Source organism: Haemorhous mexicanus, chromosome 11 (genome assembly GCF_027477595.1).
Source record: "Haemorhous mexicanus isolate bHaeMex1 chromosome 11, bHaeMex1.pri, whole genome shotgun sequence".
Classification (NCBI taxonomy): domain Eukaryota; kingdom Metazoa; phylum Chordata; class Aves; order Passeriformes; family Fringillidae; genus Haemorhous; species Haemorhous mexicanus.
In genome coordinates this window covers 6,992,344-7,005,619 of record NC_082351.1, presented here as the reverse complement: position 1 = coordinate 7,005,619, position 13,276 = coordinate 6,992,344, and the positions used below count along the sequence as shown (strand labels likewise).

The window sequence follows — 13,276 nt, the reverse complement described above, 5'->3', positions numbered from 1 at the left end:
CACATACAACTTATAATAGAACATTTTACTATTCACAAAATGTGACTAATACAACAGACGTGTGTTTTGGCTCTACCTCTGTCTCAGCAGCTGCTTTGTCTCTAGGCTGAAGCATTTCACAAAATGGATAACACATGCCTTATTAGAGACCTCCAGCACAATTAATATTTCATTTACAGAAAAAGCCTTAGCACATATGAAGAGCAAAGCAGAAAGTTGCCATTTTAACAAGGAACACCAAAAGTAGGATGAGCTACACAGGCTTAGCATTTGCAAATGTTATGCAAAGCACAACCCCCTGCTCCAGGATATTACCTCTCACCCTGGGAGAGAATGCTGGCAAAGCGTTTTTACCCCATGGAAAGCACTTTTCAGACTGTCAAACTTTGAGAGAGTATTCAGTTCAACAATTTGCATGTAATGCATAACTTGAACCTAAAGAACACTGACAAAAGAGTAACTATAGATCTGGACATCTGGTTTTTCAGTGAAGAGCTTGGAATCTGCTGAAAAGGTAGGTGGACTTTTTTTCTAAAAGTAGATTAACTTAAATCTTAAACAAAAATACAGTAAAGAGGAGAAAAACACTGTGCAAAGATTTATTTTTTAAAATATTGCATGCATATTTGTAATGTTTCAGAGATCATGTTTGCAGCCTCTTCCCCTTTCCTGCCTGAAAAGTGCCCAACCTGTATAATATTCTGAGGGTATTAAGTTACCTTCTCTTGCTTAGTCTCACATGTAAAGTAAAAGACAATGAGAGGCTTTTGTTATAAACCATTTAGGTTTGAAAACCCTTATTTTGATAAAAAAGAAAAATGCATTTGAACCTCACATATTTTAACTAGTTCATCTATATATATGCCAAATACTTAATATTAACAAAATCGTCTTGCTTTTAACAAAAATAAATTAGGAAACAAACAAATGCAATTAAGAGAATATTTTCCTTATTTGTTATAAAATGTTTATTATTTCCCAGTTTCTTCTAACGTTAAGAACAGGGTTTATAAAGTTAGAGTCTAATTAAAGGATACCAAGAGTTAAAAGCTGTTCCATGTTCCTTATGTGTTAGAAACCACTGCCAACAAGTACTCTAGGCTTTAAATATTGTTTTGACGGATTGCATTTTCATTTCCAGTCCCAAAGAAAGTGTTCTCCAGAGTCCAGGCACGAGCAGATCTTCACCAGCTCACTGAAAGCCACATACATCGTTCTGGGCAAGAATGGAGACTTTGCAGGCTACTTTTTTTTTCTTTGTGTTTGTACCTTTGGTAAATCCAGCACCACCTCTACAGCAAGAATCACTCCAGTTCTATGAGTATGGTACAGATGTTTCCATGGGAAGCCTGACCCAACAAGATTATGAAATGCAATCCAAGGATATAAGAAAGGTATTTTATTTATATTTTCCTTTTAATATTTTTAACTAAAATAAGCATTATATGAAAAAGGTATTATGTGCATGCATGTGAGCTTTATGGAAAAATTGTAAAATAACAGGGAAACATACAATGAGTTCAGACATAGGGAAAGGCACTCAAACTAAAACCACAAAAAAATAAAATTACCCTTGTACAGTCTGAGCAAGCCACAGAAGGCAGGCTTGCACAAATAAGGCTAAAGCATCATTTTAACTCTGCTGTTCTTACGTGCCTGCCATCATAAGAGTTTCAAGAACAGGATGCATTAATTACTAGCTCAACAGTTTTAACTATGTTGTATTAACTCAGTGAGTTTTCTTAAGAACGAGGAAGGTGATTTTTTTTTCCTTTTACTACCAAAGTAATAATTGGAACCCCCCCATTATGGAACATAATCTGCCAGCACAAACCACACTTCCTCTTTTGACCTGCCAAACTATCAAGTTTCTTGCCTCAGTGTTTCAGGGGTGGGTGGTTTGGGTTTTTTACAGCTCAACAGTTCAGCAGTCCCGAACTTCTACAGAATGTCCAGTGCTGGAGGAGTCACTTATATATTAACACTTTGAGGGTCTTAATAAAGAGAATATACCCTACATCTCAGGGCACTCACCAGCATCTCCCAACAGAATGCTTTTGTTGGGTGCTCCACGTTCCTGCCTCTGAATTTCAATACAACAGCAGAAGACCTAAAGCCAGGGGAGAATTAAGTGAAGTGCCAGAACCTCAGTTGCCAGGGACAGTTACAAAAGTCACACCCCCATTCAATCCCAACCAATACACACCAAGAGAGAAGGAGATACAGCACTGATCAGGGAGAAAAAACAGCAGCAACTGTCCCAAGAGTAGTTGCCAAGGAAAATACCACAGATCCAAATCAAGTGGCAACAGCCCAGCATGAAAAACTCAAGGAGGTTTTCATTAATATTAACTGTACTTCTTACAATAACTTAGCCTGATAAGCAAGAAAAGTAAAACAGCAAAAGATAGTAAGTAAAAAATTGCAGTCCAAATAGAGAGAAATCCCTTTTGTATACCTTTTTAATATTTCCCAAATCTACTTAAATTACAGCTCTCCACTGTTGATTAAAACATTCAGCTACGTATTTATGGCAAATAAATGTCTAAGGTATTTTTAAATCTGACATCTGCCACGGTGATGAAGTAACATGTTTTCATAGACCCATGAAAAAGGGACTATATAAATGACTCTTAACTAATTGGTGACTATCCACTCACAAGTAAGTCTAAAAAATACTAAACCTGTTAACTTCAACCAGTTAGGCAGAGCATCAGATGACACTGATCATTAAGTTGCTTGCAGAAGATTGCTGCTGCTTCAGTAAAGGAACAAGGAGTATACCTACATGGAAATGGTGCCAACAGATGTGCCACAGACAAATCAAAGTTCTCCTGGCATTGCTGTAAGCTGCAGGTCTTCCAAAGGCCAACAGTTCTGCTTAGGATAATTCTAGGAATGTAGTCAGTCATTATTTCCATCAGGTCAGGTCTCTATTGACATGTTTTCATTGTAAAATAATAAATTAGCTCCTTATGTGCAACAACTACATTGACACAAGTGCCAGTGTTCCCAGCCTACATCATGGGGTGCACAAACAGATCTTCTATTCATTTATTGCACTGATTTTACTCCCCGAATATTCCAAGTGTTAACTGGAACTGAAATTCGTGCCAAATGTTTCCTCAAGCATGCCCAGTCAGAAATCTGTCTTGCATGCAAATTTAACTCCTTCTGTATGCTTGAACACACTGTTAGAAAAAAGACTTTTAGTAAAAACATGACAAGAAATTTTTTACTATGATGATTTGAAACCAGAGTCACACCTGTCTTGAATAAAATTTGAGCAATTTAAAGCACAAAATGTTAATTTCCACAAGAGAACAGAACCACTCAATTAGATGCTGTCTCACATCTGGACTAACTCATTTCATTGAACATAAACTACCAGACCTTTGTGTTAGAAGATGAATAAATTATTTTGCAGAAATTTGAAGATGGTTGGAGTATTTAGATGTAAAGTGTTAATGTGTCTGTGCAGTAAAGTGGAAGAGGCAGGTGGAATTTAAGTATGTGAGTAGTCCAATATTCCTTCAGTGCATTCCTTACATAGGCAAGTAATGAACTTGTGGTTCTAACCCAAACAATCTTCTGCACTGATACTCCATAGTGAGGAATTTTTATGGCTGATGAGCAAATATTTTTTAATTTTAGGAATTTAATGGTATTCTGCAAATTACCAGTTTTAATTTCAACGACATTTCCCACTGGCAGAGATTAGCAGTATCTTGCATTATGCTAAGAAGTCCCACCACAGACTACTTTGATGGCTCAAGTAGGAGACTGTACTAGAAATCTTCACCTAGAACAGAAAAGCTGTGCCAGCAAATGTTATTAAATGTCCCTCAGGAGCCAAAGCAGCTGCAGCCATACAAGTCCCTTGTTCCATGAGCAGTGCATGCACTCAGAAGTCTCTACTGGCACAGATACCTCAAGGTCCACATCTTCATGTGCCTAATCAACCTATCTTTGTGAGCTAACTCCTGCAGAAAGCTTCTGGGAGACTAGCTGTTTGCTGGAGTGTAGCTAGTAAACTGACACCCCCAGCCTCCCTCCACCCAGCATTCTGGCCAAACTGCTGCCAGAATCCTACTGAGAACCTTAAACTTCCTAACTGAGAACCTAAAACTTCACTAGGACAAACCAAGCTAGCCCAAACCAGAGCCAGAGCCTGGAGAGGCAGACGCAGGGAAGAGCCAAGGGACAGATGATTCACAGGCTAAAAAGGGGTCAAAATGACAGAGGCTGGCCAAGATATTTGTTTCTCAGGCTTTATGTCAAGCCTGAGGGGTTTGTTTTGCAGTATAAAAAAATTCCCACAGTAAAGTACACGCAAGCAACTAAACACCAAATAAAACACAATATCAGAAGGAGCTTGAATGCTCTTACCTGCACATTGTACTTGCAGGTGAACCACCTGTGTGCCTGAAGGAGGGGAGAGTGAGGGGATTAAGAAAACTAAACGGGGTTCATTTGTCAGCACTCCAAGCGTGCAAGCAGCTCTTCAACAGAGCACTCCTGCCAGGGCCTGATCCTTAAGCATGTTTAAAGCAAAACATCTTTCACATCTCACAATGCTCTTTCCTGTATGTGTTTCCAATAGCCACGCACACCAAAAAACATATTGGCTTGTTCTGTCCTACAAATATTCCCCATTTAAAAAAAACCAAACCAACAAATAAATGATGCAAGCCAAAAACAACTACCACAGTCAAACTGAAATCCCCTTAATGTTACTGCATGCAAATCACAGTATAAGCCACTGTATCTAAATACAGTAATAATAGGTAATTCTCTAAAATTCCTCCACTGTCCAATGAAAACCTGACTGCTGTTCCCTGCATCACAAAAGGCCACAATAACCCCCTGCAGTGTTCTAGGCTGGGGACAGTGTGGTTGGACAGTGCCCAGGCACAAAGGGACCTGGGGGTGCTGGTTGGCAGTCAGCTGAACATGAGCCAGCAGTGTGCCCTGGTGGCCAAGAAGGCCAAGGGCATCCTGGCCTGGGATCAGGAATGGTGTGGCCAGCAGGAGCAGGGAGGTCATCCTTCCCCTGCACTTGGCACTGGTGGGGTCACACCTTGATTGCTGTGCCCAGCTCTGGGCACTCAGGTTGGAAAGGGTGATGGGAGACTCAAGCACATCCAGAGAAGGCAACGAGGCTGGAGAGGGGCTGGGAACACAAACCCTGTGAGGAGCCACTGAGGGAGCTGGGAGTGCTCAGCCTGGAGAAAAGGAGACTCAGAGGTGCCCTCATCACTCTACAACTCCCTGAAAGGTGCCTGTGCTCAGCTGGGGCTGGGCTCTTTCTCCAGGCAGCACTGACAGAACCAGAGCACACAGCCTCAAGCTGCACCAAGGGAAATTCAGGTTGGATGTTAGGAAAAGATTTTTTCACAGAACAGGTGATAAAGTCCTGGAATGGCCTGCCTGGGGAGGTGGTGGAGTCATCATCCCTGGGTGTGTTTAAAAAGACTGGATGTGGTCCTCAGTGCCATGGTCTAGTTGAAGTGTTAGGGCTGGACTCCACCTTGAAGGTCTCTTCCAACCTAGTGATTCTGTGTGAAGAGGCCCTTTCTGTGAGCAGCCCACACCTTAAAACAGACTAACATGCAGATCATGGAAACAAATTACTCAATTTCAGCCAATACCTGCAAGGAATGTGTTTATAAACGAAGTTGTCCTGCAATTGAAATGATGCAATGACTATCTCCAGGAGGAATTCTGAATAACTTCAAATGCAAGGACATCTCAGTCATTTTACTGAGATTATTTGGGTAAAACAACAACAAAACACAACTTATTCTCACAAGAATCCTATTGAGTTTTGCATTATATGCAACATCTTGATCTTCAAAACTGTCTGTAAATACCCACCACTTGGATATTCCTTCCCACCATACAGACTATATTTTCTGTTTCTATTTTGTGTCTACTGCCCTTTCCTGAAGAACTTGAGTTTTCTAAAGAGCACTGGCAGCACCTTCCCTTCTTGCCTTTTAAACAGAGTAGTTCATGCGTCAAAGTAACAATACATCACCTTAGTCATCCAACCTATAAAGGCATTTTTAAAAGCAAGTGCCATAAGCAAGTATATTGTAGGAAGCTCACTTTAAAAGATGTTATTTCAAATCCTTGTAATGCTCTGTGGCTTTTTGTCTGCGGTTTGTGTTTTAAAACATCAATTGCTCTCTCACAAAGGATGGAACAAATGTTTCTCTTGACACTTCCCTAATGCTGCAAAGTGATGACAGCCAACTCGATGTCCCACCAACAAAGGACACAAGTAAGTTAACTGATATGAATATTGTGATGTCTAAGATATCCAAAAGAATATGTTCTAACATACAAATCTAAAGTGCAAAGGATAACAAAGGCTACTGAATTAATATTTTTGTTTATGAATATCTTTCATACCTCCTGTGGAAAACCTTGTAACTTCTGGTGGAGCAGGCTGAAAAATTTAAAGGATTTTCAGGTAAACTCTGAATACACAAAGCACAGCTTATAAGCATCTCCACATACTTGCCCAGTCATATTTGCCATTGAGATGCACCCAAGTTAAATAAGTTAGACAAAACAACATAGAAAAACAAAATACATCCCCCAGTAAGTTCCACAGTTTAACTCAAGTGATGATGAAATACTATGTGCTTAAATTATTTCAACAGATTTATTTGAACAATTGGCTTTTCTCAAAGTTTACATCTGATGATCAGGGAGGTCAATATTTAAAATACATTAGGAACATTCTTCACTTGCCAAAGCTTCCTACAGGCTCTGGGTACACTGTCCAGATTTCTCCTAACAAGCCCCAGTGCTCTCTGCACACAAAAAGGACAAAGTTGTTCTGCCAAACAGGGCAGTGAGAAAAAGAGATACTTATTTTGTGAGTCTGTGATATAAATTTCCAAAAATAACTGATGATTCAGCAAGACCAATTAACTGTCAGTGTCTACCAAAGTGCTAATTCAAGGTCAATTACTGCCAAACAGCACCTGTCAACAAGCCCCCATCAAAAGCTGAGCAAGTCTCCAAGAACATCAGAGCTTCTAGACAGACAAGCATAAAAACTATTGCCTTTTTAACAGTGACAACGTTGTTTGACATTTTCCATTTCCTACACAAACATGAAAACAAGCCACCAAATAAAAAAAACCCCAAACCACCAAATAAGGCAGAACTCTGCAGCCTAAAAATGATATTCACAAAGCTAAACCTCAAAATCTTCATTCTGTTCTCTGCAGTGCTGTTGTAACAAAAAGAATTACTGTTACGTGCTGGCTTCCCAGTATTGACCTGCTGCTTTTGTAACTCCTCACTGGCTGCAGAAGGTCCTATTTTGCTGTGTGGTGACAACTACCCCATGGAATGACCCTGCTGTCTGCACTGCATTCACTCCAGGGTGAAAGCCAACCAAAACTCTCAAAATATAGAAAACACAGCACAAGATACAGCAGTGGTGATAAAACAGGATTCAAAGCCACATTCATTATATGTATTTGAATATTGCTGGCAGAAAAGATTAGAACAAAGCAGAAGTTACTGATACTTTACTACTGTCCATGAGGACTAGCACAAGCCAGAAAGGTCTCAAACTACATTTCAAAAAGTTTCTCTCTCTACTTAAAACAACAGCTGCAAAAATCTCGGTATAAAACTGATGAAGACTGTGCACAGGGCTCTGAGCAACCTGATCTAGTGGAAGGTGTCCCTGTCTGTGGCAGGGGGTTGGAATGAGATGATCTTTAATGTCCCTTTCAACCTAAACCATATATGATATATAAACATAATTGCTGGAGTTTTTATCAACAAGTTTAGACAAAATAGTAGCTAGGAATAACACAGGATATTGTGTGACCTGCCAGAAATGCTCCAATGCACTTACAGCACCAAATACACGTACTACCAGGTGTTTCTCCTCATGAGTTTGGTTCCAAATGTGATATTTAACATGGTCACAAACTTGAAGTTGTCACATTCACCATACTCTTGGCCATCTAAAGATTTAAATCGAATTCAGGCTGATCAATAGCATTTCACACGTTCAGGTAAGAACAGAGATTATACACAGAGAAATCACGCACAATAAAAAGAACAAAAAACCCAAAACAGTTGAGAACATAAATCTTCTCAGAACTTGATGCAAACAGAATTTTTTGAAACCCTAACAACAGAAAATCTTAAAAGACACTAGAGAAAAGTCTGTTTTGAGTAACCAAGCTGAAGTGAGTATGCTGTAACTGTGCTGTGCCCTTGCTGGCAGACCTGCCCACGTGTTTGCTGTGCGTGTGCCTGAGCGGCTCCGTGTACTGCGAGGAGATCGACATCGAGGCCGTGCCCCCCCTGCCCAAGGAAACCGCTTATCTCTACGCTCGCTTCAACAAGATCAAAAGGATTGCAGCCTCAGACTTCGCTGACATTAGTAAGTGACACCCCAATTTCTGTCTCTGCTTTAGAATACAAAATGAAAAGGCACAATGGACACATTGTACAAGGATACATTTTGGACCCTGTAAACATCTTAATACTCCCAGACAATCAGGCAAAGAGCAGATTGCTAAAAATAAAATTCTGTTCTGCATCCCACACAGTCTTAAATGAGCAGGCATTATTTTTCCTTCAAATGCTCCAGGGATAGCTCTGCCAGGTATCTCACTCCACAGCATGAGGAATTCTATGAATATCTGAAATCATGTTATCTCTAAGACAAAAAGGAGGACCCAGAGTATTTCCCTCTTTAATTTTTTCAATTTAAGACCAGGAAAAAAATCCTGATGTCAATTTTAATAGTATTTGCATTTGTAGATCACAATTTAGATGCTGCAGCCAACAGTATAACATTTAGCATATACAGCCATACACATTTCATATGCCATGTAATTAAAAAGTCAATACTTAGATTTTAATTTCTTTTGTGTAAAGCTACCTTGAGAAGAATTGATTTTAGTGGAAATAGGATAGAAGAAATAGAAGATGGAGCCTTTTCAAAGCTACTGCTGTTGGAAGAACTTTCTCTTGCTGAAAATCGACTTGTAAAACTTCCTGTTCTACCTCCCAAACTAACAACATTTAATGCAAACCAAAACAGAATCAAGAGCAGAGGAATCAAAGCAAATGCTTTCAAGGTAAGGAAAAACCCAATAATCTAGGTAATCAAAGTAACCAAGAGTAGTAACCAGACTATTCAGTCTGCCACCAAATTATTTTTCTGTGTTTTTTTGTAATCTAAGAAACAAATTACGATGAAGCAGCTTTCCAGCTTTTGCTTTACTTTTAAGGCGCTCTGAAATATCAGTCATTCATGCACTCACTCTCTCATGTCCCCCATGTAGAAAAGAATTTTCTATGAAATATCTCACCTGCTTGCTTTCTCTCTAACATGTAAAGAACAAATATTCAAAAATTGATGGCTCAATTAGAGTTCTGAAGACTACAGAAATACTAATAAACAATATACATATAGTACTTTATAGTGGTCTCAGCTTTTGTAACAAACAAGCTGACACTGAAATTTCCCAAGCATAGAAGGTCTGTTCTATGAATTTCTTGATATAATAGAATCCAACATTCACACCAAAAGAATGGCTTTTGTTACATCAGTTTACAGGTATGTGATCAGAAAAAATTACTGATTTCTTGTAACAGGCATGAGTTACTTAACCTCAAGTAATAGCAGCATCAGTAACCTCTCTTTCTGTTTAACAGAAGCTCACAAATTTGGCCTACCTCTACTTAGGACACAACGCACTGGAATCTGTCCCCCTGAACTTACCAGAGAGCCTGCGCATTCTTCACCTTCAGGTATTCCCTAAGGATTTCCTTAACATTCTCTTAGGAAACACCCCAGGGGTTACACACTCAATCAAGCTTATTCTATTTTAAAACAGTTCCCACCACAGCTTTCCACTGCACCTCTGAATAAAGCCATTTACCATAGCAATGTGTATGGCCACGACCATCCAGAAGCTGCTAATTCCCATGCAAGGATTTATTATTGGTTTCTGTACATCAGGGATAGGAAATGGCAAAAAGAACTGCTAATCTTTTATCAACAATGCATGCATGCATTTATTTATGAAAATGTTTTGGTTTGCAGTACAACAACATCACCACCATCACGGATGACACGTTCTGCAAGTCCAACAACACGCGCTACATCCGCACGCGGATGGACGAGATAAGGATGGAGGGCAACCCCATCGTCCTGGCCAAGCACGTCAACGCCTTCTCCTGCCTGAGGATGCTGCCCGTGGGAACATACTACTAGCCCTGCTCGTGCCACCCCACGTGCCACACCCAGGCATCTAACAAGGATCACTTCCTCCTCTGTTTACAAGTTCATATCCTCTCCCTTACTAATGCTCTTTTCCCTGCATACCCAGGACCTTCTGCTATGTTGTACCGTTCTCCTCTGAAATAACCATTTCAAACCAGTTACTTTAGTAATTATGGTGTCCCTCATGCTTTCAGAATCTTTTCTGTTAATGAAAGTCTAAAAGTATATGTACATGCACACACATTATCTCAACTTTTATTTTACCATGTACTCTTTAGATAAAAATCACACAAAACTGCTTAATCTTATTCTTTACCAGCACTCAGAACAACCACCACACTTTACTTTCAGATAAATGCAAGATTTTCTTGGAACAAACCAAAGAGGAAAAATACTTCTGAATTCTAATCCCACTCTTTTAATCTGGAGTGAAGTCTTTTCAGTTGACCTTCAAAAGTGTATTGGATGAAGATGCAGATGAGAGAAAGTTATGTTTAGAAACCAAACTTCTCAAAGCTTAAATTCATTAACATTTCTTTACCACAAAAACTTGATTAGTGGTAAATGAGAATAACTCCTATTTAGATTTAGTACACCGAGCAACATAGCAACTGGAACTTTGCAAAGATGTTTTAGATTTCCTTTACTATTTTGCTTTAAAAATAACATGTGTTTTATTTTTACACAATGTATTTTAAAGTGAAATATATATGTTTTGCTGAGCTGTTCTCACAAGAGCTGTTTTTGCAACACCAGCTTCCTATTTTAAAAGAACAGTCTACATACAGCATAACAGACTGAAATACCTTTGTTATTAAGTAATGATGTAGACCAAGCCTTGGTTCCACAGCTTCTCCTGACAGGAAACGTGACAATATAGTTAAAAGCAAAGCCGAATTTGTGTGTTTACCTGTAAATAAGTATGATTTCATCTAGATGTCAGAGCAAAGAAAGAGAATTACCCTTCTGCAACAATACTTCTGATCATTAGGGAAAAATCAAATCAGACTTGGAAGTTACAAAGAAAAGTTGATTCCATCATTAACCTGAAATCAGAGGTAACTTCAACCATTTCACACAATGACTTGAACCTGTGCAGTGTATTAAAAACACAAATTGACAGGTGCAGGCCTTGACACTCAGCTCATCTAGAACTGGCCATCACTGATAAAGGGCACAATGTTTTAAATTCCTCAACTGTACAGTTCTGACATCCAGTTTTCCCCTTCCAATACCTACCACAGGTGCAAAGCCTCCAGACAAATGAATGCCAAAGGTGTGCTAGTTATTATTACCACATCCACACTTTGTACTAATTTTGAAGCTAGTATAGATTCCTAATTAGTAGAGATAGTTAAGCATCAAATGCATGATGATGTATCACTGCATCTAAAATATTGATTTTACAAAATACTTTGTATTAGTTTTATTTATCCTATTTAGCTAAGCTTTAATTTGTCAGTGCTTGTGCTATGGGGAATTGATGGCACTTAATTCTCAACACATATTTTTGCCCTGAACCCGTTACCCAAGAAAAACAGCAGTCCCCAATATTTTCCATTTTAAGTTATTTAGTGTAACAAGAAGGAAATTCCATTGTCTTAATTGAGAACAAAACCAGGTCCGGCAGCAATACTTGGTTTTCATTTTTCCACATAAATCATAAAACTTTGATGTTCCCAGGTCTTTATCAAAACATAACAAACATCTTCAAAGCATGTAAAAATACATTCCAATGTCAAGCCAAATTTCTATTTGGAAAAAATTAAACCCATCAATTCTCTCCCATCTCTTGTGATAAATGCCCAAGATGGAAAAAACACAGCTGTAAGTGTAATAATGTTACATAAGCAGCAGCCTCTGATCTTATTCTCATCACAAATCGCTGCTACTAAAACTCTTTTCATAAATCACCAACAATAAATACCAGTAAATATCACCAAAAATGTGTATACACAAATAAATGCATATTTTTGTAATATATACACACATAAACATTCTAAGACCTACCTAATACCACGCAATTAATTTTACATTAAAATGTTGTATATATTTTTGAAACGTACTAATTATCATCAGTAACACTAATTAATGCTCTTAACACTTGGTGAGCAAACCAAAGTAGACAATTGGTACCTTCTGAATGTCTCATGCAGGCACCAAGTTCTCTGATGTGTTTTACTTTATTTTCCCCATTCACAGCAAGTTAATCAAAACACAAAGTGAGAAAGGCTTCAGTAGGGAGGATTTCCACCTCCTATTTCTGTGACCAGTACTAATATCAAGCTGAATGTAAACCATTTTATTTTTTTTCCTATCATTTCTGTTCTGAATTTCCAATAAAACTTGAATTTTTGTTCTTGTTTATTAGTATCAGCTTCAACAACCTGCTCTTCCAGCCCTGCCAACATGTGTCAGTTGTTCAGCCTCACAGCAGACTAAGGCTAGAAGGTTATTTGCAGAGGTAAATCCATTTTACAGACATATTTGTTGTGACAATAGCAAGACCTGCCATACAGAATACTTGGTGAACACTCCACTTGCTCCCTCAAAACCTACTTTGAATTGATCTTGAATTGCCATTAATCTCAAAACATCAAATATTACTTCAAGTACTCATCCACTTCTATGTTATCCCTTTCTTCTCAAATACCAAAACAGGAAAGAAGAAATAAACTACCTTTCGTGTTTTTACACTACACTCTGAGGAAATTATCAGAAACTATTTTATTTCTACATAAAAGCCTTGGCAATTTTCTTTTTAAAAAACCCCACATTAATAGAAAAGCTAAAACCCCCAAGACTCCCCGCAACAGTTTTCTCTTCAAAACAGGGAAGTCTAGAGAACAGGTAGGGGAAAAAAAATAAATACAAAGATTAAAGACTCATTTTTAATTTTGTGTAAGTGTGAATATTAACAGGATAGACTCTTGAGTTGGTTTTATGCATATATTAACAACATATGTCTAATTGCTTTCCCACAAATTACTAAAACAT

General features: G+C 38.5%; 2 protein-coding genes across 2 annotated transcripts in view; one reads left to right on the top strand and one right to left on the bottom strand.

The window, feature by feature from the left end:
• CENPP (centromere protein P) overlaps window positions 1-13,276 on the bottom strand; it is a 113,971-nt gene that overhangs the window by 88,721 nt on the left and 11,974 nt on the right. The gene's annotated exons all lie outside the window — the stretch shown is intronic.
• Window positions 280-12,635, top strand: OGN (osteoglycin). Its single transcript, XM_059856183.1, has 7 exons — window positions 280-514; window positions 1,142-1,394; window positions 6,202-6,286; window positions 8,267-8,425; window positions 8,926-9,128; window positions 9,709-9,804; window positions 10,100-12,635. The coding sequence occupies exons 2-7, from the start codon at window positions 1,227-1,229 to the stop codon at window positions 10,268-10,270; spliced, it is 882 nt and encodes a 293-aa protein (XP_059712166.1). The 5' UTR covers window positions 280-514; window positions 1,142-1,226; the 3' UTR covers window positions 10,271-12,635.

What these genes read in the sequence shown, in the direction of transcription:
- OGN (XM_059856183.1), top strand. Translation starts at nt 1,227, where the DNA reads ATGGAGACTTTGCAGGCTACTTTTTTTTTCTTTGTGTTTGTACCTTTG. An exon ending in AATCCAAGGATATAAGAAAG is followed by an intron (nt 1,395 to 6,201) that starts GTATTTTATTTA and finishes TCTCTCACAAAG; the next exon opens with GATGGAACAAATGTTTCTCT. An exon ending in TCAAAGCAAATGCTTTCAAG is followed by an intron (nt 9,129 to 9,708) that starts GTAAGGAAAAAC and finishes TCTGTTTAACAG; the next exon opens with AAGCTCACAAATTTGGCCTA.